The sequence below is a fragment of the Pleurodeles waltl genome, chromosome 2_2, assembly GCF_031143425.1.
Source record: "Pleurodeles waltl isolate 20211129_DDA chromosome 2_2, aPleWal1.hap1.20221129, whole genome shotgun sequence".
NCBI lineage: Eukaryota > Metazoa > Chordata > Amphibia > Caudata > Salamandridae > Pleurodeles > Pleurodeles waltl.
In genome coordinates this window covers 656,538,395-656,564,792 of record NC_090439.1, presented here as the reverse complement: position 1 = coordinate 656,564,792, position 26,398 = coordinate 656,538,395, and the positions used below count along the sequence as shown (strand labels likewise).

The window sequence follows — 26,398 nt, the reverse complement described above, 5'->3', positions numbered from 1 at the left end:
GATAGAGGGTGCCATATTTAAGCCTGGACCATGTTACACTTTTGGAAAAGATGCACTCTTTAATTTACGGGCCCTGCTGATCAGAACAACTGTATACAGAACATGATTTGAGCAACACACAATGGAAACAGCGCTTTCTACTAAAGGTATGTTTTTCACAAAGCACGGAGCCAAAACACTCCTTCAGGAATTACTACTGGAACAATAGTACTGCAACTAAATAACTAGACATACACATTCTCACATGCACAATCAACAAGCCATGAACTCATAACCACCACAGTAATCATAGTGAGAAAATTAAATGCATTTATGCATATAACCTGCTGCTTGAGGAGCATTCAAAACAGTGATACAGTACATGTTACTGTAAGATATTTTCAGATCTACAAATGTAAATGGATGTAACTGTAAATGACTACACAGATAAACCACTGATCAGACTCAACCAAACTCACATCAAGCAGGCAGAATGTGCCAGCAGGTTACAAGGATATCAGAGTACCAGAGCTCTAGATACATTATATATTGTCAAAGCATATCGGAATTCAAAGAAAATGAATGGAAAATAACTAAGAGCACAAAAAAGACCAAAGAAGATTAGAATCTGAACTTAGAGTCCTTGAATCACCTATAAAAGTGAAAAAATAGGCTATCACGATTTAGGTCCCAATATTCAACACCTATTTACCATTCATGATCTAGCTCAAAGTACTAACATGGACACAGATATACCACATTGTGGACTGAGTAAAGACTTTTGAGAGTTCTCAATCAGAACAATAAAAGTGGGACCAAAGATAATCAGGGTGAGGGATGAGGAAAATTAGACACAGAAACAAACCAATCTACTAGTTAAGAAGGTATACTCACTAAAGATAGAAAGTAGTGAATTAGAAGGGAGAAACAGAAGTGGGAATATAAGATGTTTTGGCCTTCCAGAGGGCTAAAAAAAGATGCAAACTCATGGGCTGCCTTCCTGGGGATTTGGATACCCTAGTACTAGACTTAGGCGGTCATTCTGACCTTGGCAGACGGCGGAGGCCGTCCACCAAGGTACCGCCGTCAGAACACCGCACCGCGGTCGAAAGACCGCGGCGGTGATTCTGACATTTGCCCTGGGCTGGCGGGCGGCCGCCAAAAGGCCGCCCGCCAGCCCAGAGCAAATCAACCTTCCCACTAGGATGCCGGCTCAGAATTGAGCCGGCGGAGTGGGAAGGTGCGACGGGTGCAGTTGCACCCGTCGCGTATTTCAGTGTCTGCTGGGCAGACACTGAAATACTTTTTGGGGCCCTCTTACGGGGGCCCCTGCCGTGCCCATGCCATTGGCATGGGCACGGCAGGGGCCCCCAGGGGCCCCGCGGCACCCCCTACCGCCATCCTGTTCATGGCGGGAGAGCCGCCATGAACAGGATGGCGGTAGGGGGTGTCTGAATCCCCATGCCATGGAGGATTCAGACGGGCAGCGGAAAGTCGGCGATAGCCCGCCGGCTTTCCGCTTCTGGCCGCGGCTGTACCGCCGCGGTCAGAATGCCCGGCGGAGCACCGCCAGCCTGTTGGCGGTGCTACCGCCGACCTCCGCCCTGGCGGTAATTACCGCCAGGGTCAGAATGACCCCCTTAATGTTCACCAAAGATTTCAGAATAGAAAGGAAGCACAGGTCTCCATATAGGGTATATTGGTCCTTGTAAACATCCTAGACCCATTATTCTCTAAGGTGTGTGTTACTCTGAAATTGAGTTGATCTGGGAGGAGGGTTCAAGCAACTGAATGGAATTTTACAAAGATTGGGATAAAAAGCAAAATACACTGTCATGAGCAGGAAGGGATTTCAGGCCTTAAAAGAAAAAGCAATATCTGGACTACTAAATTCTTCTTTACTTGTCCCTCTAAAATGAAAATTACTCACAAAGTGAAATGTACAATCTTCAATGAACCAACAGACTTGGAAATATTTTTATTCAAACTGTCAGAGATGGAAATGGAAGACTAAGGATTTGAGACTCACACACGGACTATAGCAGTAACTACATATCACATTTACAAGTGGCATTAATGTTTCCTTTCACTTCTACAATGAAAGTTGTGTATACTAATAAGCTATGTTTTCCCACAAGCTGCTTAAAAGTTCTGCAAATTGCACTGATATCACGCTAGACTGCAATGCTCACACAAAGTGCATAAACTATGAAAGCTACAGTGGCAGCAATTATCCTATTCAACTCTGATACACCATCTCAGGCATCACTTCTTGATATTATAATTAATGCTGTGTTTATTATCCTGCTACTTTTGTAGTGATTCTAGAAGTTTCCAAGATTGGCATAGATTAACATATAGTCAGGCAAACACCAATTTCTAACAATGACTAGAATGACTTTCTAATACCGCTCAGGAATCGATTCTATTGATGTGCACAGCTTAATAATACTAGCAACGAAGGCCTGCTAAGCCTCCTATTAAGGAAACATGTCTAAGTAGAATGTGTCTGACTAATACCGTGCACATGTGAGCTATTTTCCATGTTTTGTTCTTTTATGTTATATTGTCCAATGTAGATTCCATGACTGTTTAATAGATGTGTGAACAATCCTATTTATAACACTGACTAACGTTGTTTCAACTAACTCTACAAAGGTTATCCTACTGATTCATAAATGTTCCATGTAAGTAAGCTAACTAAATTGTTGCCAACTTCCTTCAAATATCACACCAGCATGTGCATGCGCTGCCGCACACAAACCTAATATAAGGTCCGAAGGCCTCATTTACAAGCGGCTTGCGTCGCCATTGCATCACTTTTGTCATGCGCTGGTGGCCCAGGCACTTATCTACAAGGCCACTTTGTATGTCTTTTCATGGGCTTGTAGATATGGAGTAAGGCAACGCAGTGCAAGTTGCTGCGTTGCATTACTTTGCGTCAAAGAGGTGTTCCATGGGTTTTGCTGTGGGTGTTCCCATGCAACACCCATGGATTTTAACGCATTCCCAGATTTACAAGATTTTGTAAACCTGGGAATGCACCAAAGCCTACGCCTCCCCGAAGGCAGGTGCAACGGGGAGAAATACTTTTTTTCCTTTCCATTCCATACCCACACAGGAAAATGCCCCTCGTGGTTGATTTTGTGGTGGAAGATGTCCCTTCCTGCACAAAAACATTCATCCCTGCAAAGAAGACACCCTTGCATCATGTTGCAAGGATTCCTGCATTGCCACATGGCAGTCCATTGCACGCAAGCACAGGGAAAAAGGATAGGAATGAGCCATATCTTATAGATATGGGGCATTCCTGCCCTTTTCTTTTGACAAAGGTCAGTACAGCTAGGAGGCTTGCTGCATTGCCCAGTGCCAAAAAGTAGTAAATGAGGCCCTAAATGTACAAGGAGACCAGTCACAAACAGTGGTTGTAAATTTCAACTGTACATTATGCAACCAGTATCTTATTTTGCAAACCTACCTATGTACAAACAGCCGAATCGGAAAAAGGGGGTCACCATACACCCTGCCTAATTAATGTTGATTAGGCAGGTTGCAAACTGTGACTGAGTAACTGGCCACAGTCACAGGGATAATGCCTTGCAAGGATCAGATACAATACAGATGGCGAAGGTAGAGGGAAACAATGCAGGAGATGGGGAGGAAAAAACAATAGGTGACAGAGACGGAGGGCACAGGTAGGAGAAGGAACGCGGAGGGTGGGGTTGAGGGGAGAACCAAAAGGTAAGACAACAATGTGAAACCAGTGGCGGAGAGTCCCATTGTGAGAAAGCAACAGCCATACTCCCCACAAGAGCAACTGAAACATGGATGTGAATGTAGAGACACACATGGGTGACAATTAATAAGAGTGCAAGGGGAGAAAAGTACACAAGGGAGGCATCTGGAAAACACATGTACTCCTAAGCAGTGTTTACCTAAAAAGAAAAAGTAGTGCTTGAAAAGCAAGCACTGAAAGCATAGAAGCGAGCAAATCACAGGGATGTCAAAGAGGCTGTACTCATGTTAAAGAACAAACATAAGAATAACAATTTGGGTAATGAATAGGAAGCATGCAAATGAGAGTGAAAAGAAAGCCAAGGTATAGTAAGTAATTAATGGGCTCTAAGTCCCTGCATTGTCTAGGTAAGCCCGCAATATGTCTTTCACAAACCTACAGCTGTGCTGTTTGGTAGATTTGACCCATAAAAGAAGTTTTCAATTTTTAAAAACGTAGGTGAAAGTCTACAATGGAGCGGTCACCCTGATTCCCAAAGACTTAGACACCCTTACCATGGGAAAATCAGTTAACACCCTAACTTGACCTGTAGGTTCATGTTGTGAGGCACAGCAGTAGATCACAGGACGTGCATTCCACATTGCTTCTAGTAATAAGTTTATTTACCTGGATAATGTTAGAAAGGGCTTTGGAAACCATTTCCCTAAATACAAAGGTCTTAACCACCCAGTAAAATGGAAAGGATGAGTATGCACTCATGGGAGAATCTTGGAATTCAGGGCGGAATCTCCATATGGAGTATTACAGAGAGTGCACCGTGCCGATATTCTGCCCTGACTTCTGAGATTCAGGCACCAGAGGAGAGTCTCCAAATCCTACCTTTATTACACACAAGTCTCTTTGCAAATAAGGCCATTTTCTCCTCTGCAATTAGAAAAAGAACCGTTGCAGGTTTATTTAAAAATTATTTGCTAGTTGACATGATAGGTTTAGTAGTTCAAATAATGTCTAAGTCCCAACTTTTCAGGGATGCTAGGAGAAGTCTAGGGTCCCAGGACCTCAGGAACAGCACTCAGGCGTCAAGACCCACTCCAGCAGAACCCAGGAGCCAGGTCCACTACAGAACCATTTGCTATTTGTCAACCGAGTATTTCGGAGAAAAGACCTCTTACCTTTGCGGCCTGTTGTGTACATCCAAGTGACCTTTGGTGTTCATTTTTTTGCCCAAATACTAGTGGTAGCAGGTCCAACCTTAGAGGTTGCCTCACAGGTCTTAAACAGCAGGTGCTGTCCTTCTTGCGCTATTCCTCAGGTCCAAAAAGTGTTCTGAGCTGAGTACCTTAGAGTGCCACATCTATGGGCTCGGGTAACGTCCGACTCCTTTCTAATAATGGGGTGAAAGTTCCCAGGGGCACCCCTATCCACATTTGCACCAGTTCCTGTTTGCCCTATGACAAACAATCCCACAGTGCCCCTTACTCCCAATATTGAAATTAGAGGACTACTCCTTCCGTGTGCAAGCCTGTTTGCTCACCCAGAGGTGTAACAAGGGAAGTGAGCAGTCCCTCCTCTCAAGATTAGTTCCGTGGTTAGCTCTCCAACCCATTGGTTTTTCTGCCTGCTTGGCTAGAGGAACAGAGAGTTGCCTTCTTTAGGTCTCACCTTACATTTACTTGTGAAAAGGTAGGCCTCTTTACAAGTTAATGACGTTCCTGGTTCCTACAACAGGAAGAACAACACCTCCCCACCAAGGCCACTGTGCCTGCTCTGAGAGCCAGTATGACACCTCTTGAAGATTAAATGCTGGCGGGGCAGCTTCTGGAGAGGTAATGAGATCCAACTTCACCATTGAATTAGGCTTTATATAAACGTAGTGGTTTAACTATTTTTATAGCTAGAACTAAAGCTGAGATAGGATTATTACTATTTTAAGTTGTACTTTAGTTTTATAATAGGTCAGTCAGAGCCTTTCACATTGAAAATATCTTTTAGGGGGTGTCACTGTAGTTACACGGTAACATTAAGCCGGTCATTGTGAACATGGCGCCACCGGCAACGGACGGTCCGGACCGCCATATTATGTTCATGGCCGCCACAGGCATAACTCTACCACCGCCAGGCAGCCTGGTGATGGCAGAGTTACATATCCGACAGGGCAGCACTGCAAGCAGCGCTGCCCACCGGATAATGTACCTGTTTTCCCCCCACACTTTCCCTGGCGGTTTAGCCCGCCAGGGAAAGGCTGGCAGAATGGGTGCCCCGTGGGCCCCCTGTGCACAGCCCCATGGCGCATGTCACTGCCCAATTTACAGGCAGTCATAATTGCGAACGGTGCTGCTGCACCCGCCGCACTGCTACATTGCCGCCAACGCAGTGGAAGGTTCTTTATGTGGCAAGCAGAGTCTTCAACGCGCTGATGGTCTTTTGTAGATCGCCAGAGCCAAACTCAGCAAGTTTTCCCACCAAGTTCGTAATGACCTCCTAAATTTCCACACCCTTCACTTTTCAATACTGTGCATGCTACCTTTGTGGGCTGCAATTCCCACTTAGTGGTGACACTGATATTTTGTTGCTCAAAATGGTTATTTTGACAGGTAAGTTGCAGGTTTAAACTGCAGCAGTCAGACAATGAAGCCATGTTGTCCTTGTCACATTAGAGGATGGCACAATAAGTGCTGGAGTCCACAGGTAACATTAACTTTACATGCCACTGGTATATTTCCTACACCTTTGCTATGGCCTTATAGGAGAGTTTATTATGCCAATCGGGGATAAGCCAATTTCTACATGTTTTAGAGATCAGAGCATATACACTTGGCTATGGATACCCCTGTGTGCAGAGTCTAATAATTAGCAATAATACCCAATGAAAAAGGGGGTGACCATGCATGAAGGGCATTTTATCACGCCCAATGTTGGACATGGCCCTTCTTAGGGGATTTTCCTGAAACTTTTCGATGTTTTCTCCCAGCTATTTGTTGACTCTCCTTGCATGGCGTTAGGACTCTGGGTACTTTCCAACTGTACTGAAGTGGGAAACTGCACGCCGGTCCTACCCATGCATGGAAGGGGCACTTACGTGATTGGTTGAGGTGCAGTAGCTAGGATTGCCCTGTAAAAATGTACACCACATACCCAGGGCAGGTACGGCCCTTGCCACTATTGAAACACTACACTGAGTGTGCCATCCACCAGAGTAGCCTGACCAACATATATTAGGCCCGATAGTGCAGGCTTGTGGAGTCACAGCTGCGCCTGCACGCAGGGTGGCACCACCCCCTTCACCAGCCCTGAGTAGGACTTCCGCTACCCCTAGAGCACCCCCTGGAGGACAGAGCAAGTGATAAGCAGAAGGCAGGGAAGGCACACAAGGGTGTCCCCTATCCTGGTAGAGGAGAACCCCCATGTGAGTTTCTCTACGTAGGAGGTCAGATCATCCCTGAGGTTTTCCTGATTCCCTCCGAGTGGCCCTCAGTCCCCGGGCACTTTCCCTCTGTAAATACAGTGTGATAGTCCGCAAGCCCTTCCTACATCTGCTAGGAGCAGGTGATAAGCAGAAGGCAGGGCAGGTACGCAAGAATTCCCCTGTCCTGGTAGGAGAGAACCCCCATGAGCATTTCCCTACCTATGAGGTCAGCTCTTCCATGAGGTTTTGCTAGTTTTCTCTGAGTGGCCCTTGGGCCCTAGGCACTTTCCCACAGTAAGTAGAGTGTGAAAGTGTGCAAGCTCTTCCTCCATCTGCAAAAAGTGATGCTTGCCAGTATGTGCACACTTGCACACTGGTATTCTCATATATATTCAGAGCCTGGCATAGCTTACCAGTATGTGCACACTTGCAAAATGGTGTTTTCAAATATATATAATGAGCCTGACACAGCTTATCAGTTATGTGCATGCTTGCACATTGGTGTTTGTGTGTATATATACATATATACACACACACACACACACATATTGAGCCTGCCCCAGCTTGCTGGGATGTGCACACTTGCACATTGATCATGCATATACTGAGCCTAGCATAGCTTGCCAGCATGTGCACATTTGCACAATAGTGTTTTCATATCCAGAATATTCAGGGTGCAAAAAACTAGAAAAGGTAGAAAAGGACATGCTCACCCTACAACTGACAAGTGAATAACAGCCCCACTGACTCTGTAGGGCGCACCCTCGATTTAGTCTTCTCAAATTTTAACAATATAAAAGATACTGAAATCTCTCCGCTCTCATGGTCAGATCATTTTAGTACGAGATTCTCAATTTTTCTATATCTAAATCATAAACAATTCTTGAAAATCTCTAATCTTCCCAAAAGGCCCTGTAGCAAAATTAGTCTTGAAGCTTTTTCTAACCACTTCTTGCTGCCAGAAATCAACACCTCCATTCCCCTTGATAGTTATTTACACCAGTTCAATACAGCCATGTTGGCTGCCTTAAACGTCTCTGCTCTTCTAAAAACGAACACACCTCCAGACTGACCCATCTGAAATAAGGGACTCCCGGAGCTGAGGCATAGAAAAAGGAAATGTAAGACAGCTAAAAGATTATGGAACCTCTCAAAAAATCCAACAGATAGATAATCATAAAAACATCAACTAAACAACTAAACAGGTTAGAGAAGCAAACAAAATCGTTATCAAAAGGTTAAATGACAAATAGTGGCTCCCCAAAGGAACTATTTAAAATTATGAGCTAATTATCCCAACCAGTTAGCTTGTCACAAACCATTAACCCTTCACTGCAGCATTGCGAGGCCATAGCTAACTATTTTTCTAATAAAAAAGATAAAGTATACTCCATTTCGGCCCACAATTCACCTTAGAGGACCTTTCATGTGCCTTGACAGGCCCAACCCTGGAGCCAAAGCTCACTTAGGTAACTTAACCTACATCAATAAAGAACATGTGGAGAAAACAATGACTGAAATAAAATGAGGTTCCCCACTAGATCCCTGCCTCCATTTCATCTTTTCTCGCTTAGAACCAACTTTGAGTGTATATCTGACCCAAATCTTTAATGCATCTTTAAAGACAGCAGTATACCGGGATTTGTGGAAGCAAGCTTTAATCCTCTCTCTGAAAAAGACAGCAGGACTTGATGTGTCCACGCATCAAATTATCGTCCCATCTCATGACTGTCATTAATGGCTAAAGTTCTTGAGAGATTTGTCAATTGGAGATTAACCACTCTTTTGGAGGATAACGACTTATTGGACCCCTGCAGACAAAAAATAGCACTGAAAACACATTGCTTGCCATTCTAGACAATCTTAGACTGGAGGTAGAGCAGGGCAAGGCAGTGGTCCTAATTCTTCTAAATCTCTCCACAGCATTCAGGACGATCTCTCATAGCCTGCTTATTAGGAGACTAAGGGACAGATATACGTAACTTTTGTTCTTGACGCAAATGGCCCGATTCACAGAATTGGGCAGTTTGCAACAAGAAAAAAACATTTTGGTATTTACAAACCCTATTTAGCGATTCGGTAATGTAGGAATCACTTTTTGGCCTGTTTGTCAGTGTGTTTGACTGTATTCACTGGGATCCTGCTAACCAGGACCCCAGTGATTATGCTCTCTCCTTTAAATTTGTTTGCTGGTAAGATTTCATCCCACAATTGGCATACTGGTGCCCCCATGTAAGCCCCTAGTATATTTTTACATAGGTACTCAGGGCATTCAGGTTCAAGGGGATCCCTATGGGCTGCAGCAATTATTCTGTCACCCATAGGGAGCCCATGCAAAGGGTTCTGCAGGCCTGCCATTGAAGTCTGCGTGAACCAGGTGCATGCACATGTTTTCACTAAAGGTCACTGCACCAGATCACTTTAAGTCACCCCTATGGTAGGCCCTCTCAGCCCAGATGGCAGGGTGCAGATACCTGTGTGTGAGGGCATCCCTGCACTAGCAGAGGTGCCCCCACAAACTCCAGACCCGCTTTACTGGACTTTGTGAGTGCGGGGACACCATTTTACGCGTGTACTGGACATAGGTCACTCCCTATGTCCAGCTACATAATGGCACCTCTGACCATAGGCATGTTTGGTATCAAACATGTTGGAATCATACCGCAATACCTTTGCAAGTATTGGTTGTATTATTCCATGCACTCTGGGAGCTCCTTAGAGGACCCCCAGCATTGCTTCCACAGCCTTCTGAGGTTTTCCAGGCAGCCCCATCTGCTGCCACCTCACAGGCAGGTTTCTGCCCTCCTGTTGCTTGAGCAGCTCAATCCCAGGAAGGCAGAACAAAGGACTTCTTTTGGGATTTTTACACCTTCTCCCTTTGGAAATAGGTGTTACTAGGATTGGGGGGGATCCTCCCCAGCCCACTGGTATTCTTTGAAGGGCACATTTGGTGCCCTCCATGCGTAAGCCAGTCTACACAGTTCAAGGGCCCCCAGCCCCTGCTCTGGCACAAAACTGGACAACGGAAAGGTGAGTGACGAATCCCTTGTCTATCACCACCCCAGGGGTGGTGCCTAGAGCTCCCCAAGAGGGCCCTTGGGTTCTGCCATCTTGAATCCAATGTTGGCAGGGAACTCTGGGAGCATCTGAGTGGCCAAGCCAGACAGGTGATGTCAGAGCCCCATCCTAATATGTGGTCACACAGCTAGGTGACCAATTCCCCTTTCAGGGTTATTTAGGGTCTCTCCTTTGGGTGGTTCCTCAGATTTGGCTTGCAAGATTCCAACAGGAATCCCTTACTTTGACTTCTGACCAAAGAAACTGCATCTGGACTCTCCAGGACCCAACAGTCTGCAACAAAGATGAAGACTTCGCCTGTAACATTGTTTCTCCAGCTCCTTCCAGCTTCGGCAACATTTCCCCGGTCGTGCCTCCTCTCAGGACAGCCCGTCTTCAGTCTGCACAGGAAAGAAGAAGGAATCTCTCTTGGAGTGAAGGAGTGACTCCCCTGCATCTGCAGACACCAACAGCAACGACGACCCGGTGCGTGGATCACCTCTCCTGCTGAGCTACATGGATCCTGCGACAGGGGTGGTGGTCAGAAGCAGTCCAGACGGTCCTCTCTACCAGCTTTCCAACTTGGGTGGAGGTAAGCCCTTGCTTTCCCAGGCTGGACAGTACCCCCGTGCACTGCGTCCTTTGCAGCTGCCAAGGCTTGTTGGCACTTCTTCCAAAGGGTCTTCTGTCGTCGTGTAGCTCCAGCTTCCAGTACTCCTTCCAGTGACGCACACCTCCCTGAGTGACATTCCTGCGGCGTGGGATCATTTTCGTAGTGCTGCGTGGCTCGTTTTGCAACTTTGTGTCCCTGTCCTGTGGGGCTCCTGTGTGCGCTGCCTTGTTTTCTGTGGGCTCTCTGTGACGCTGAGGGGCCCCTCTGACTCCCTCTCCTGGGTTGAGTCCTACTGGGCCTTGTTGGTCCCCAGCAGCACCACTGTCCTCCAACTGTGAGTTTTGCCTGTGTCAAGGCTTGTTAGTGGAATCCAGAAACGCAAACATGACTGCAATCTTCCTTCTGGCATGGGACATCACCTGCATCCTCCAGTAACTCGACTCCGACTCCAGGGCTGCAGTGCTGACTCTTCTTCCTCACTGTCGACCAACTCCTGCTATCCTCAGCTTGGTGGGTAGGGGCACCTGCCCCCACTGGACTCTGCTGTGTCTTCTGGACTTGGTCCCCTCTTTCCACAGGTCTTCTTCTCCAGGAAAACACCATTGGTTTCTTGCAGACATCTCTGGATTTTGCAATCTTCTACTTTTCTTCTACGTGGGTGTTCTGGGGAAATTCTAGTAATGTACTCCTGCTTTTCTGATTGCTGGAGGGTGTTGTGGTACTTACCTTTGTGCTTTTCTGGTGTCCCCAGAGACCCTCTACACGCTCCACTTACCTGGGTGAGGGTGACACTCTTGCATTCCATTTTTTTAGTATATGGTTTGTGCTCCCCCTAGGTCCACTATTCTCTATTGTTTTACACTATTTGCACTGTTGTCTAACTATTTTTATGCCTATTTCTGACAACTCGTGCATATAACTAGTGCATTACTTACCTCCTAAGGGAGTATTGCCTCTACAGCATTTTTGGTGTTGTGTTACCATAATAAAGTACCTTTATTTTTGTAACATTGAGTGTATTCTTTCATGTGGCTAAGTGCTGCGAGACTACAGTGGTATTGCATGAGCTTTGCATGTCTCCTAGATAAGCCTTGGCTGCTCATCCACAGCTACCTTCTAGACACTGCCTACATTTCACTAATAGGGGATACCTGGTATAAGGTGTAAGTACCTTCGGTACCCACCACACACCAGGCCAGCTTCCTATAGGTAATCTATTTACCGAATCACATAATAGGCTTGCGAGTCGCTATTTGGAAGGGACGTACCCTTCCATGGTGAGTTGCAGTGGTATGTAAGATTGTTTTTCGACCGTGAATGCGGTCGCAAAACAATTGCAGTGACCACCAACTTCAAGTTGTTGGTAACCCATTCGCAAATGGGAATGGGGCCCAAAGGGACCTCTTACCCTTTGTGAATGGGGGTGCCTACATTTTTTCAGAGCAGGCAGTGGTCTCACGAACCACTGCCTACTGTGAAAAATGAAAAGAAAACTTTCCATTTTTTTTGTAATGCATCCTGTTTTTCTTTGAGGAAAACAGGCTAATTTTTTTTTTTAAACTGCTTTACTTGTAAAGTCATCACAGACATGGTGGTCTGCTGTCCCCAACAGGCAACGATCTCTGCGAGTGCAGCCATACCCATTGGGAGTCGCAAACAGTGTACTTGGCACTGTTGTACATTTTCTTTGGTGACTCTCAATTTGCGATTCCCAAATGGATAGCAAATTGTGAGTCGCAAAAGAAAATGTGATAGATCTTGGCCACAAATGTGTTAGGGCTCCACTCTGCTACTCTTCAATGGATTGAATCATTTATGTGTAATAGATACCAGTCTGTCCCGCTGGACACATTTAGATCATCCCTTTTTTGGTTCAAAATGAGGTGTAGCCCAGGGCTCTTCTCTAAACCCCACACTTTTTAATGTATACATCACAGCCCTTGCCACACTGGTCAAAAAACTGAGGCACTGATATTTGCTCTTACACTGATGACACCCAGCTGATCATCTCTACTGGTGAAAAGCAATCTGAGACCAAGAAACGTTTAGCAGGTTTTCTATCGAATGTGGCCAGTTGGATGACAGCTTAGCACACTTGCACCTTTGTGGTGTTCTTAAAACTTGTGTCCAGCCTGCCCCTGCAAGCTTGTGCATTCGCCAGGGCACATGTGCCCAGGCAGTGAAGAATACCCATGTGTATTTTTACTACCATTGAGAGCTGCTTTTCCCATACGTGTATATGGGAGGAAAGTTACAAATACTCCTAGCTGCAATAGGGGATTGCAGTGGAGCAGGCTCATAATGTTTACTATCAATAGATTCACAATGATAAACCCTTGGTGTAAAGATGGCTTTGTCAGTAGTGCCTTGGAAATGCCACTTCTAGAAAGTGGGCATTTCTATGTTCTAAAATTCCTTGTGTGTGCCTTTTTAATTCAGCTTCATTCCTCTGGAGGCTGTGGGAAAACACATCTGGGTATTCCTCAGTGGTGTTATAAAACGTAGGCAACTGGAATGACAGACCTCTGCATTTGAGGGGCTGGCTGGATATTTTGGAGGGAGAGGTTTAGACACTAGGCGTGTGAGAGCCAGAACATGGCCCCACAAAAGATTAAGATCTGCATTCCATGGCCCCATGGCAGCCAGAACAGAAATTTAGGGGAGACATCTGTGGTTCAAATGGGAACCCTTTGAATCACTCCCAACTTCAAAGGCACACTTCAGTATAACTAGGGGTACCACACTTCAGCAACTCAGAGATACACTTGCAGGAACGCAGGACAGAGACCCTGAACTGCATGGTGCACACTGACAGAGGAAAATGTTGAGCACAGGAGTACTTACTGCCCTCGAAAGGGACCATGCACCCTTCCTGCATCATAGCTGGCCCAGGTGAACTGCTTGCTGCAGTGTGGCACTCTGAAGAGTGCTTTCCAAGGGCTTATTGGCAAGTCCCCTGTTCTTTGTGGAGGTCTCAGGGACATGAAAGACCTCCTGTGAGGGATCTACACCTTCTACCTGTGTCAAATGGAGAGCAGTGCCCTCCTTCATGTCTACATCATTTGCTAGCTTCCACCAGTAGCAGCAGTGTGAGCACAGCACTAAGTAATTGTGCCTGGAGACTCGATTTGCATTGTGCGGAGCCTTCTAAGTACTGCCCACATTCAAGGATTGTGGCTGTTCATTGTGGGGCCACAACACGCATAATTGCCTGATTGGTAGTGAGTGGATTCACTGGTTGCGGGACCCCACGTGGTCCACTTCTGTTGAGCGTGCCACATTTCTCTCGAGGAACACCCAACTGAACTTACACCTCTGTGTGTGTGTGTGACTGATTTGTCTGGTGCTGCTAAAGTAATTGTCTACCTGACACTGTGGCTCATTCCAGGTAGGAAAGTGATTGGTGTGCAATGGCTTGAGTCATAGCAGACACTTCCGAACACCCGATTACTTCTAGACTTTGTGCCTCATTCCATAGAGGCGCTGCACTGATAACCTTTTGTGTACAAGCAGAATTGACTGGTGTGACTCAAGTCATCGTACACCAGATGTTGTGCCTCATTCCAGGAGGGTGCTGCCTTGGTACCTTCTCGTGTGTGAGCGGAATTGTCTGGTGTGACTCAAGGTATGACACGCCAGACATTGTGACTCATTCCAGGGAGGCACTGCATTGGTCACTTTGCACTTGCAATCGGAATTGCCTTGTGAGACTCGGGTAATCGCCACCAGACATTGTGCTCATAACAGGAGGGAGCAGAAATTGGGGTGATAGGAATCGTCTGGTGCAACTAAAGTCATTGCACACCCAAAGTTGTGCTGTCATGAGGTTATTTTAGCAGCATTTTATGGGCCCATTATTTTGGACATTGGCCTGTAGTTTGTGCTCTTTAGGCTAGAAAACAATTACTTTTATTATTTTAGCAGAAGCTTCATTTTGTGGTGATGTTTTTGTTCCTTTATCTGTTGTTCGCTCTGCTTGGAAATTGACAATTTTTAGCACATTTTCACTCTGTGCTTTGCTCAAGGCTGTACACTATAATGTTGTTGGTACAAAGCAGAACATCATATTCCTTGTCATTTCATGGAAACATACTTGTTTTTACGTTAGGGCAGTTTTCTTAGAACACTGTATGTTTCATTATGAAACAGCTCTCTGCCCCTATACTTTAGAGGGAAATTCAAGCCAGAAGTTGCCACTGCATGCTGTTCACTTCATTGCAGCTGTCAGCTGAGACTAGATATCGTTTATGCCTACATGGGAGAAGACTCTCAGCAGACCAACAGCCCTCGTTCCTGCTACCATATTCAGGTATGGGTGATGGTGTCTTCCCAGGGGTCCTGAAGAGCTGATTAGGGCTAACACTGCTGTGCTCTTCTATGGAACTTTAGTAGTGTAGGCAGGAATTCTAAAACCTAGCATTGTGACACTATGGTGGGACTTTTCTTATGATTCGCTTTTGTCATCACGGCTCTGCTATTATCATGTTTCTTTATCCTTATTATTGCAGTACATGCCTTTTTATCTAGATTGCAGCTGATCCAATAAAATTAATAAAACCAATTCCTGTTTCCGCTGGTCTTTGCATGTGTGAGACAAATGTCACTGAGATAAAAAGGCAAGATCTGTTCCACCACGATTTCCCTGAGAAATCAAAATGTAATGCGCACGGCTGCCACAAATTACCTCTATTCTTGGGTATTGGTGAGGTACTGCTAGTTGGCTGGAAGGGTTAGGCTGACAGTTACCACACGGTGCAGACTTGGACTTAGTTCTCCACAATCTGGTGGTGCTGCTGTCTGAATCCAGCAGTCTCAATGTTATGATAGCCAACATGACAGTGCTACCTTTCAGGGAGGTACGAATTTGGTAACTCTTTGTGTGCAACCGGGATGCTTGGGCCGGCCAAGTCACCACGTCCCAGACGTGGTGTCTCTGTTCCTGGGAGGTGCGGAAATGGTATCTATTTGTGAAATGGAGTGTCTGGCTTAGCTGGGCGGCACTAAGAACAGCATGTGTCCCAATCCAACCACCCCCCTTTGCTTTACAGACCAGGGCCTACACTGGAAGGCTAGTGTGGAGACCCCTGAGTGAACTTCCTGAGTTGAGGCTAAATTGCCATTTGTTGACTGTTGCTCAGCCATACTCTCTTTCTTCCCCCCTCCTTTGCCCCGGAATCGTTTAACCACCAGCTGCGAGCAGCTTACTAACCAGGGAGAGGTTACTACACCTCTGGCTCTTTAAGGGCAGGAATTGGTTAGAGGGCGGAGGAAGGTTTAGGTCCAAGAAGGTCTGCAAACTCATTGACAGCTCACCTGTCAAATGTTAGAGAGTCGCATTAGGGTACTGGAAGCGAGTGTGAACAAGTGTGTGTATACTAGCCTGCCTGAAATGGCATTGAGTCGTAGTACGAAGTGAGTAGGCGGGAATGATTGCCTGAGATTGGGTACACCGCACAGTGGGGGTACTGTGGCACGTTGTTTACTATAACAGTTGATATTGAAGATTACCTGTGCATCCTAGGCCACAGAGCTTTTTTAACCCCTATGTTGCCAGGTCTTTTCTCCCTCAGGTGCCAGGCCTTTTTTTTGGCTATTTGGGGCAGTTAGCGCTTAGGCCCTCATAACTTTTTGTCCACATAAGCTACCCACGACAAATTTGCGTCCTTTTTACCAACAACCTAGGGATTCTAGAGGTACCCAGAGTTTGTGGATTCCACTGGAGGAGACCAAGAAATTAGCCAAAATACAGTGAAATTTATTTATTTTATATTTTTATTTTTTTTAAATGGGAAAAAGAGCTGCAGAAGAAGGCTTGTTGTTTTTTACCCTGAAAAAGCGTTTGCAGTGCTAAAATCACCATCTTCCCAGCTTTCAGGAACAGACAGACCTGAATCATAAAAACAAGATTTTTCAACACAATTTTGGAATTTTACTGGTACATACCCCATTTTTTACTATTATTTGTGCTTTTAGCCTCCTTGCAGTTAGTGACACAAATGGGTGTGAAACCAGTGCTGGATCCCAGATAGCTAAATATTTCTGAAAAGTTGACAAAATTCTGAATTCGCCAAGGGGTCATTTGTGTAGATCCTACAAGGTTTTCCTACAGAGAATAACAGCTGAAATAAAAAAATATTGAAATTGAGGTGAAAAAAATGCAATTTTTCTCCATGTTTTTCCTGCGATGTCAGATTTTCAAAAGTAATATACTGTTACGTCTGCTGGACTCTTCTGGTTGCGGGGATATATTGGGCTTGTAGGTTCATCAAGAACCCTAGGTACCCACAGCCAATAAAGGAGCTGCACCTTGCAAAGGTTTTCATTGTATACCTGGTATACAGCAATTCATTTGGTGAAATATAAAGAGTGAAAAATAGGTATCAAGGAAACCTTTGTATTTCCAAAATGGGCACAAGATAAGGTGTTGAGAAGCAGTGGTTATTTGCACATCTCTGAATTCCAGGGTGCCCATACTAGCATGTTAATTACAGGGCATTTCTCAAATAGGCGTCTTTTTTACACACTCTCTAACATTTGGAAGGAGAAAATGTAGAGAATGACAAGGGGGAATAACACTTGTTCTGGTATTCTGTGTTCCTCTAAGTCTCCCGATAAAAACGGTACCTCACTTGCGTGGGTAGGCCTAATGCCCGTGACAGGAAACGCAACATAGACGCATCACATTTTTACATTGAAAACTGACTTTTGGAACGTGCCCAGCCGTGGATTTTGATCACTAGCTCAGCTGACACCTAGGGAAACCTACCAAACCTGTGCATTTTTGAAAATTAGACACCTAGGGGAATCCAAGATTGGGTGACTTGTGAGGCTTTCACCAGGTTCGGGTACCCAGAATTCTTTGCAAACCTCAAAATTTGGCAAACAAAAAAACACTTTTTCCTCACCTTTCGGTGAAAGAAAGTTCTTGAATCTAAGAGGAGCTACACATTTCCTTCCATCCAGCATTCCCACAAATCTCCCGTCCAGTGGTTCGGGATGTAGACGTGTCTAAAAGTCCCTTTGGGGATTAATTTGGGAAATGCAACTTTTTTGTCCCCCCTTTTTCTTGCCCCCACCACTTCACAGATCACCCCGAAACTTTCCGTGCATAATAAGAATCACTGCAACACTTTTTCTGGAAACTTCTGTGAGGATTCGTCAAACGGTGCCAAAGACATAGGCAAGTCAACAAACGTTTTTTCTATGGAAACATGGTCCTAACTACAACTACTTAGTGGCGACTGCCACTAGGTTATATATTACATATTGTTTTTCGAGGTATATGAATTTGGAATTAAGAATAGTAATATATGCTTACCTTCACAGTGAAGCACAAGTCGCTATTGTCAGGACAATATTAATTATCTCTAAATTCTGATATACAATCAGCTAGGATCTGTGACAGCCATAGGAGTAAACCTTGGACTACCACAGTATCAAGGGAAAATGCTGCATGGCACTTAATTAAATAAAGCAGAATATGATTAATGGGGCAGTTCAAAATATACCCTTAAACTATAAAATAGTTATTGCCTCAACATAGGCTACTTCACATGCCTTACAAAAGATGTGTTTGTTATCACTAGTGGGGGCATTGCTGTGAGAGAGACTGGTCACAAAAAACATAGCTAATCCTGCATATCCATGTGCTCCATAATATATCGTTATGTAGCACAACTGTAGTTCACATTAGTAAAAATCCATTGTAAGCAAGAATTGGCACAGTATATAGGTATGGCTTTTTCAAAGCAGAACAGTCCACTTCCACAAAAATGCTACATTTTGGAAGTGGACCCATCCTAAAGATTAGATTTCTGCTCTGCAAAAAGCAGGATGGCAAGCGATCTACTGGTGGCTCCTACCACAGACAACTGGAGGTGTGGCAACAGCATTCACTGCAGTAGAGCAGGCAGTTCACAGCATGACTAGTTGGTGCAGGCACTTTCCAATGAAGCTTCTGCAGGGCATAGTAAAATAAGAGACAAACTTTTCTAGCCTTGGGGAAGTATCAGCAGGCAGCCAATGTCTTCCAGAGGAATATGCAACTATGTCTAGACATTTCAGCACTGTTCTAAATTTTGCAAACTTTGAGAAGTTTCTACTGTTTGCATGATTGGGCTCCCACATAACTTTATTAAGAGGGACTTTATCTAGATTTAAAGTTATGTGAGTTGCCAAAATCCACAAATGTATTGAATTTAAATAATTGCAGCCACAGACTGGTTGAATAGCAGAGGAACCTCATTATTTACTCAGCTGCCAGCTAAATGGCATAACTTCTGTAGTATTCGGATGGCAGCCTGGTTCATGGCAGAGAATCTTCACTGTTTAAGTGGTGGCCATCCAAACGATTTAGAATCTCTGCTATTGATCCGACACCCAGGTAGATAATTAAGTTTCTGTACTATCTGGCTGGCCGCACAAAGCAAATAGTAAATAATCTCTGCTAATTAACATGTGGTTAAAGATTAAAATGAAAATCCAAACTCAGTCAGTGGCCTGATTAATAGTGACTTTGCTTTCCTATTTGCATGGCAGAAGACAAACTCATACATAACCTCTGCTGTTTAGTCGGAGCTTGAGTAAATAGTGAACTTCCTTTGCTTTTTGAACAGCATATAAACAGATAGTGGTTAATTTCATAGCCACTGGCTACTTAATGTTGTTCATTTTAAGCATGGGGGAGTTTGCTGAGTCCTGCTGTGCAGATCTCCACTAAGTGCCGAAAAAACTCTGCTGCGCTACGCAGAGTTCCGCTAGCGGCAGAGTTTGAGTAAGGAGCACTGTTTGCACTGATTTTCAGCGCAAGAATTTCTCCCACTCTGTAAAATCAGCGTGAATGGCATCACGCGGAGGCGCCAGAAGGCGCTAACTTCTTTTTTTGCCGCTCGAGTAAATTCTCTTCTTGAGCTGCAGCTTTCTGATCGCGAGTGGTTGCAGCCTACCGCGACCACTCACGTTCAGAAATCTTACTTGAGCTTGCCAACTTGACGATTGCTCTCGCTAACCAACTTAAGGTCGGGGAGCGCGAGAGAAAAAACCTCCGCTCTGCGTCACTTCACAGTTTTTCGGAACTCCGCACTCCATGCGGAATGGGGAAAACTCCGCAAACTCCGCTAGCGGAGCGGAATTCTACACCCACCCCTAGTTTATTTGCGATTTGTTTTGTGTGACCAATGTGTGCACATTCTTCGCGTTTTAACTGGCAGCTGTTTGCACAGCCACTAAACAAATAATCTTCGCTGTTTAACCGGACGCTGGGTAAAAAGTTAAGTGTCTTTGTATCACGGCTAAATAGAATACAATATTTGCTATTTACCTGCAAGTATACAGAAGAGAATATTCATATTTGCCCAGCGGCTGGCTAAACAGCTGACACTAAGACGTTTCTATATTGATTACTATTCATGCAGATTCAGAGACAGCACAACACATCGCTAATCTCTGGAAGGAAAGCGGCCTAACCAGGGTACTGGGTTAAAATGTGGCAGAAAAGCGAGATCTTTTAAAGCCTTTGCTTGGGCCAGCACAAACGCTCTAGCAGTGCTTGCTTATCTCATCCTAGCATGACGGTCTGCTGCCTCCCTTCCTGCAGACGGCTGCGTCTGAAGCAGCTGCAGGGCTGCGCTGTGCACTCTCTCGCTTAACGTAAACGGAAGCAATTTACCGTGTGTGTGAAAGAGCAGCGTGCCTTTGTAGTCCCTCTGCCCGGAGAGCAGCGTCTCACCCTGCTGAGTAACGAGCCGCACCGGCAGTGTAAAGGTTACGTTACTTCCAGCGCGAACGTCTTTACTATTCTGCTTCAGCTCGGACATCTTCTTTATCCACAACGAGCAATCTGATGTGACAAAAACACAGGCGTATGCTGGCTCTTCAAAGACATTTTCCTCTTGCATTTGGCAATAAAAAGCAGTGTCAAAGCCCAAGTGTTAGAAATGGAAAACGCAGAGCAGTCCGCGGCTAGACTGAAATGCTTACAGCAGTCGTTCGTCACTTCTGCTTGGCCTTCAGGAAGCATTTACTTAGCCATCCGCCTATAGTCGGTGTTTTCACATGAACCTGCAGTCTGCTGACTATAAAAACAGGAGTGGTTTGTCATAAAGATTTGTACGGAAGGGAAGTGTTCTATTCGCTTCTGATTAAAATGCAGTGTAGGCCTCGCTGCCTTCTTTTAACCCAATGAGGTCATCCAAAAGTGAAAAGAGAAAGTGGGGCGCTGCAACTCAGCACATTTTGTTTTTCACAGGACTGAACAGTCCTCAGCTGCTCACAAAGGTTTACATGCTGTGCCACATTTGCTTTCATACACATAATATGCATAATGCAGTTTGGCTGCTTAGTTGCAACACAGTATATTCATATAGTTGAAATCTGCTAAAAGGAGTTTAATGATCTCGCTGTAAAATGTGCATTCAAGAATAGAACACGTTGTTAGTATAGGTTGAATGAGATTTCTTTTCCAGATCAAAGTTAAACGATACAGTTCTTTTATCAGATACATCAATTTAGCAAACAATCACATTTAGTTACATATGCTGTCCAAGTGTAACTAGCTTATGATTCAATGAAATAATTGGGTTACCATGCTTAATGGATTCCTGTTGAACTCTTAGGGTTATGTATGGATCAACTCATAAAAGTGAATAAGTGTTACAGTTAATAAATACTACACATCTCGAGCTCAGTATTCTGTCTGGGTGGGGGGAGGGGGAGCACTTGGATCAAGAAACCTACTGCGGTTTGTCCTGCCCGTAAAAAATACAAAAAAAGCATTCTGAATGGCTGCAGTAAACAAGCATTTGCAATGCAATAGGTCCCGCATTTTTTTGAGTTAGAGCTATTGGTGTTGTTGATGCATAGGTGGGCTTGTTTTTACATATAAATTTATCAACTCTGCTGCACACTGAGGTCCTTTTTGCCATAAAAATCTAGTGGCCCTGTATATAACCCCTTTGCTGCCAGGCCTTTTCCCCCTCCTGTGCCGAGCCTTTTTTTTGGCTATTTGGGTCAGTTCGCGCTTAGGCCCTCATAACTTTTTGTTCACATAAGCTACCCACGCCAAATTTGCGGCCTTTTTTTTCCAACGTCCTAGGGATTCTAGAGGTACCCAAACTTTGTGGGTTCCCCTGAAGGAGACCAAGAAATTAGCCAAAATACAGTGAAAATTTTGTTTTTTTTCAAAAAAATTGGAAAAAGGGCTGTAGAAGGCAGCTCGTGTTTTTTCCCCTGACAATGGCATCAACAAAGGGTTTGTGGTGGCAAGATCACCACCTTCCCAGCTTTCAGGAACAGGCAGACTTGAATTGGAAAACCCAATTTTTCAATACAATTTTAACATTTTACTGGGACATACCCCATTTTTACTATTTTTTGTGCTTTCAGCCTCCTTCCAGTTAGTGACCAAAATGGGTGAGAAACCAATGCTGGATCCCAGAAAGCTAAACATTTCTGAAAAGTAGACAACATTCTGAATTCAGAAAGGGGTCATTTGTGTACATCCTACAAGTGTTTCCTACAGAAAATAACAGCTGAAATAAAAAAATATTGAAATTGAGGTGAAAAAAACAGCCATTTTTCTACACGTTTTACTCTGCAACATTTTCCTGCGATGTCAGATTTTTTAAAGCAATATACCGTTACGTCAGCTGGACTCTTCTGGTTGCGGGAATATAGAGGGCTTGTAGGTTCATCAAGAACTCTTGGTTCCCAGAGCCAATAAATGAGCTGCACCTTGAAATGGGTTTTTATTCTATACCGGGTATACAGCAATTCATTTGGTGAAATATAAAAAGTGAAAAATAGGTATCAAGAAAACCTTTGTATTTCCAAAATGGCCACAAGATAAGGTGTTGAGAAGCAGTGGTTATTTGCACATCTCTGAATTCCGGGGTGCCCATACTAGCATGTGAATTACAGGGCATTTCTCAAATAGACGCCTTTTTTACACACTGCTTTACATTTGGAAGGAAAAAATGTAGAGAAAGACAAGGGGCAATAACACTTTTTTTGCTATTCTGTGTTCCCCAAAGTCTCCCGATAAAAATGGTACCTCACTTGTGTGGGTAGGCCTAGCGCCCACGAAAGGAAATGGCTCAAAACACAACGAGGACACATCACATTTTTTCACAGAAAATAGAGATGTTTTTTGCAAAGTGCCTACCTGTGGATTTTGGCCTCTAGCTCAGTCGGCACCTGGGGAAACCTAGCAAACCAGCGCATTTTTTAAAACTAGACACCTAGGGGAATCCAGGATAGGGTGACTTGTGGGGCTCTGACCCGGTTCTGTTACCCAGAATCCTTTGCAAACCTCATAATTTGACCAAAAAAAACACTTTTTCCTCTAATTTCGGTGACAGAAAGTTCTGGAATTTGATAGGAGCCACGAATTTCCTTCCACCCAGCGTTCCCCCAAGTCTCCCGATAAAAATGGTTCCTCACTGGTGTGGGTAGGCCTAGCTCCCACGAAAGGAAATGACCCAAAACACAACGTGGACACATCACAGTTTTTCACAGAAAACAGAGGTGTTTTTTACAAAGTGCCTACCTGTGGATTTTGGCCTCTAGCTCAGCCAGCACCTGGGGAAACCTAGCAAACCAGCCCATTTTTTAAAACTAGACACCTACGGGAATCCAAGATGGGGTGACTTGTGGGGCTCTGACCAGGTTCTGTTACCCAGAATCCTTTGCAAACCACAAAATTTGACCAAAAAAACACTTTTTCCTCTCATTTCGGTGACAGAAAGTTCTGGAATCTGAGAGGAGCCACAAATTTCCTTCTACCCGCCGTGCCCCCAAGTCTCCCGATAAAAATGGTACCTCACTTGTGTGGGTAGGCCTAGCGCCTACGAAAGGAAATGGCCCAAAACACAACGTGGACACATCACATTTTTTCACAAAAAACAGGAGGTGTTTTTTGCAAAGTGCCTACCTGTGGATTTTGGCCTCTAGCTCAGCCGGCCCCAGGGGGGCAGAAATGGCCTAAAATACATTTGTCCCCTCACCCCCCGGGGAGCGACCCTTGCCTACGGGGTCGCTCCCCCTGCGTGACATTGGCGCAAAAAAAAAAGATCCCCGTGCCTAGTTGTTTCTGCCCCCCTTGGGGGCAGATTGACCTAAAATCGGCCAATCAGAAATGGTCTAAATACAATTTGCCCCCCAGGGGAGCGACCCTTGCCTAATGGGTCACTCCCTATCTCTAAAAAACAAACAAGCAAAAAAAAACAAAAAAAAAAATTAGCCCTGGCGCCTAGAGGTTTCTGCCCCCCCCGGGGGCAGATCGGCCTAATAACAAATGGCCGATTTGCCCCCGGGGGGGCAGAAATGGCCTAAAATAAATTTGCCCCCAAACCTCTCCCCCCCGGGGAGCGACCCTGGCCTACGGGGTCGCTCCCCTGTCGTGACATTGGCGCAAAAAAAAAAAGATCCCTGGTGCCTAGTGGTTTCTGCCCCCCTTGGGGGCAGATTGACCTAAAATCGGCCGATCTGCCCCCAAAGGGGGCAGAAATGGCCTAAATACAATTTGCCCCTCCAGGGGAGTGACCCTTGCCTAAGGGGTCGCTCCCCATCTGTAAAACAACAACAAAAATCCCCGGTGCCTAGTGGTTTCTGCCCCCCTTGGGTGCAGATCGGTCTAATTAAAATAGGCCTAAAATAAATTTGCCCCCCAGGGGAACGACCCTTGCCTAAGGGGTCGCTCCCCTTGCGTGAAATTGACGAAAATAAAAACTCACTGGTGTCTAGTGGTTTCTGTCCCCCTTGGGGGCAAATTGGCCTCATAAAAATAGGCAATCTGCCCCCAAGGGGGACAGAAATGGCCTAAATATAATTTGCCCCCTAGGGGAGCGACCCTTGCCTAAGTGGTTGCTCCCCACCTCTAAAAAAAAAAAAAAAATGGTCCCTGGTGCCTAGAGGTTTCTGCCCCCCTAAAGGCCTTTAAAAAAAATGCCCCCTTGGGAGCGACCCTTGCCCAAGGGGTCGCTCACTCAGGCCAATTTCATTAAAAAAAAAAATCTTTGGTTGTCTAGTGGGCATTTCAAAAGCCGGATTGCTTTACAATCCGGCTTTTGAAATGCTCAGAGAGACTTCAAAGGGAAGGAAATTCCTTTAATTCCCTTGGAAGCCTCACCGGCCTCCTCCACGTGATCGGAAGAGAAATGCTTTGCATTTCTCTTCCGATCGCGCTGGAAGCTGGAGGACTCTGTGATTGTCAGCGCACGATTGCACGCTGATGTCACGGGGGATGGGGGGTAGGGGGTGGAAGGGGAAGGGATTCCCCTTCCATCCCTGCCTTGGTGCGGTGGGGGGGAACCCCACAGAGGGAGCGCTCCCTCTGGGCTCTGTGCCCAGGACGTAATGGTTACGTCCTGGGCACACGAGCACTGTGCCTCAGGACGTAACCATTACGTCCTGGGCACAGAAGGGGATAAATAAAGCATTTCTATTTACCTTCTTCCTTTATCTGCAGTTGAAACTGAAAATGTTGCTAATGTTTTTTTTATTCTTTTATATCACTATTTTGGGGACTCTCTTACTATATAAATCAAATATGTTTAAAAAGCAATAAAAAAATCAACATCGCTTTTAAAAGTGAATAATGTGTTTATGCAGAGCTGGCTTTATATCGGTGCAAGTGGTGCGGCCGCACTGGGTGGCGAGCCTCGATTTGGGGGCACTAACCTCAAGGAGACGCTGTGTTTAGCAATAACTTACAAAACGTGCAATTTTAAAGCACCTGTTGAAAAGCTCCGTGTGCGTTCAGCCTTCAGGAAACAATTAAAGTATCAAGTTACCTCTTGTGATTAATGATCCTGCTAAGGAAAAAAATGGGAGTTTTGTACAAAGCAGCTATAACTCGCCATACAGTAGCGTAGAGAGTTAACGTGCCTGCTGCAAATAACAGAACAATATTTTATGTAAATACCTGAGTGGATTAATAAAGCCATATTTTACAAGTGCTTTAAAACAAATAAACGTATGTGAAATTGGGGCTAAAGAAAAATGAGGGGCTCATTTCCCCAGTGGTAGTAAGGAATTCTAAGGAGTTAGTCATGGTGTGGGGGGGGCACCAAAAAACACTGTCACACAAGGCAACACCAGCGCTAAAGCAGCCCTGCATCTACATATGGAGTGGTGTGAAACAGTTAAATAGTCTGTCAATGTGTTAAAGTAGCAGACAACTATTCACGAAGAAAGAGAGAATTTAAACAGGCAGCCATAAAGATTTGTATCTTTGTTAGAACCAGCATCTGTGAATGTTTATTTCAGAAAGGCAGTGAGTGATATGGCCGAATGCACAGATGCTAAGCTTCACACTAGCACACAACGCTACTTCCCAAGCTTTCAAGTTGTTAAGAAGAAAATGTATTCCAGCGCACTACAAAATAAAGAGATTATTTCAAAAGAAAGCATTCGCTTTATAAACTTCCACGTTGCATTCAACATTAAATAATTTATGTGCTTTGTTGTGTGATAAAAAATTAACTTTATTTTATGGCATGTGTTGTTTTGCTTAGGTTTGTAACCAGTTTTGCAATAAATAATCTTAAACCGCCACGCAGCCTACCTAATGCCAATAACTCACATTGAACACCATATAAACATACCTATA

The 26,398-nt window shown here is 44.9% G+C and overlaps 1 protein-coding gene across 1 annotated transcript in view; it reads right to left on the bottom strand.

Annotated features, from left to right (window-relative positions):
• The window catches only part of LOC138282526 (uncharacterized), a 135,178-nt gene extending 114,285 nt beyond the window's left edge, over window positions 1-20,893 (bottom strand). The window contains exon 1 of the mRNA XM_069220213.1: window positions 20,459-20,893. Coding sequence (XP_069076314.1) covers window positions 20,459-20,687 — 229 coding nt within the window. The 5' untranslated portion in view covers window positions 20,688-20,893. The remainder of the gene's footprint in view (window positions 1-20,458) is intronic.
• Between the last annotated feature and the right edge of the window lie 5,505 nt (window positions 20,894-26,398).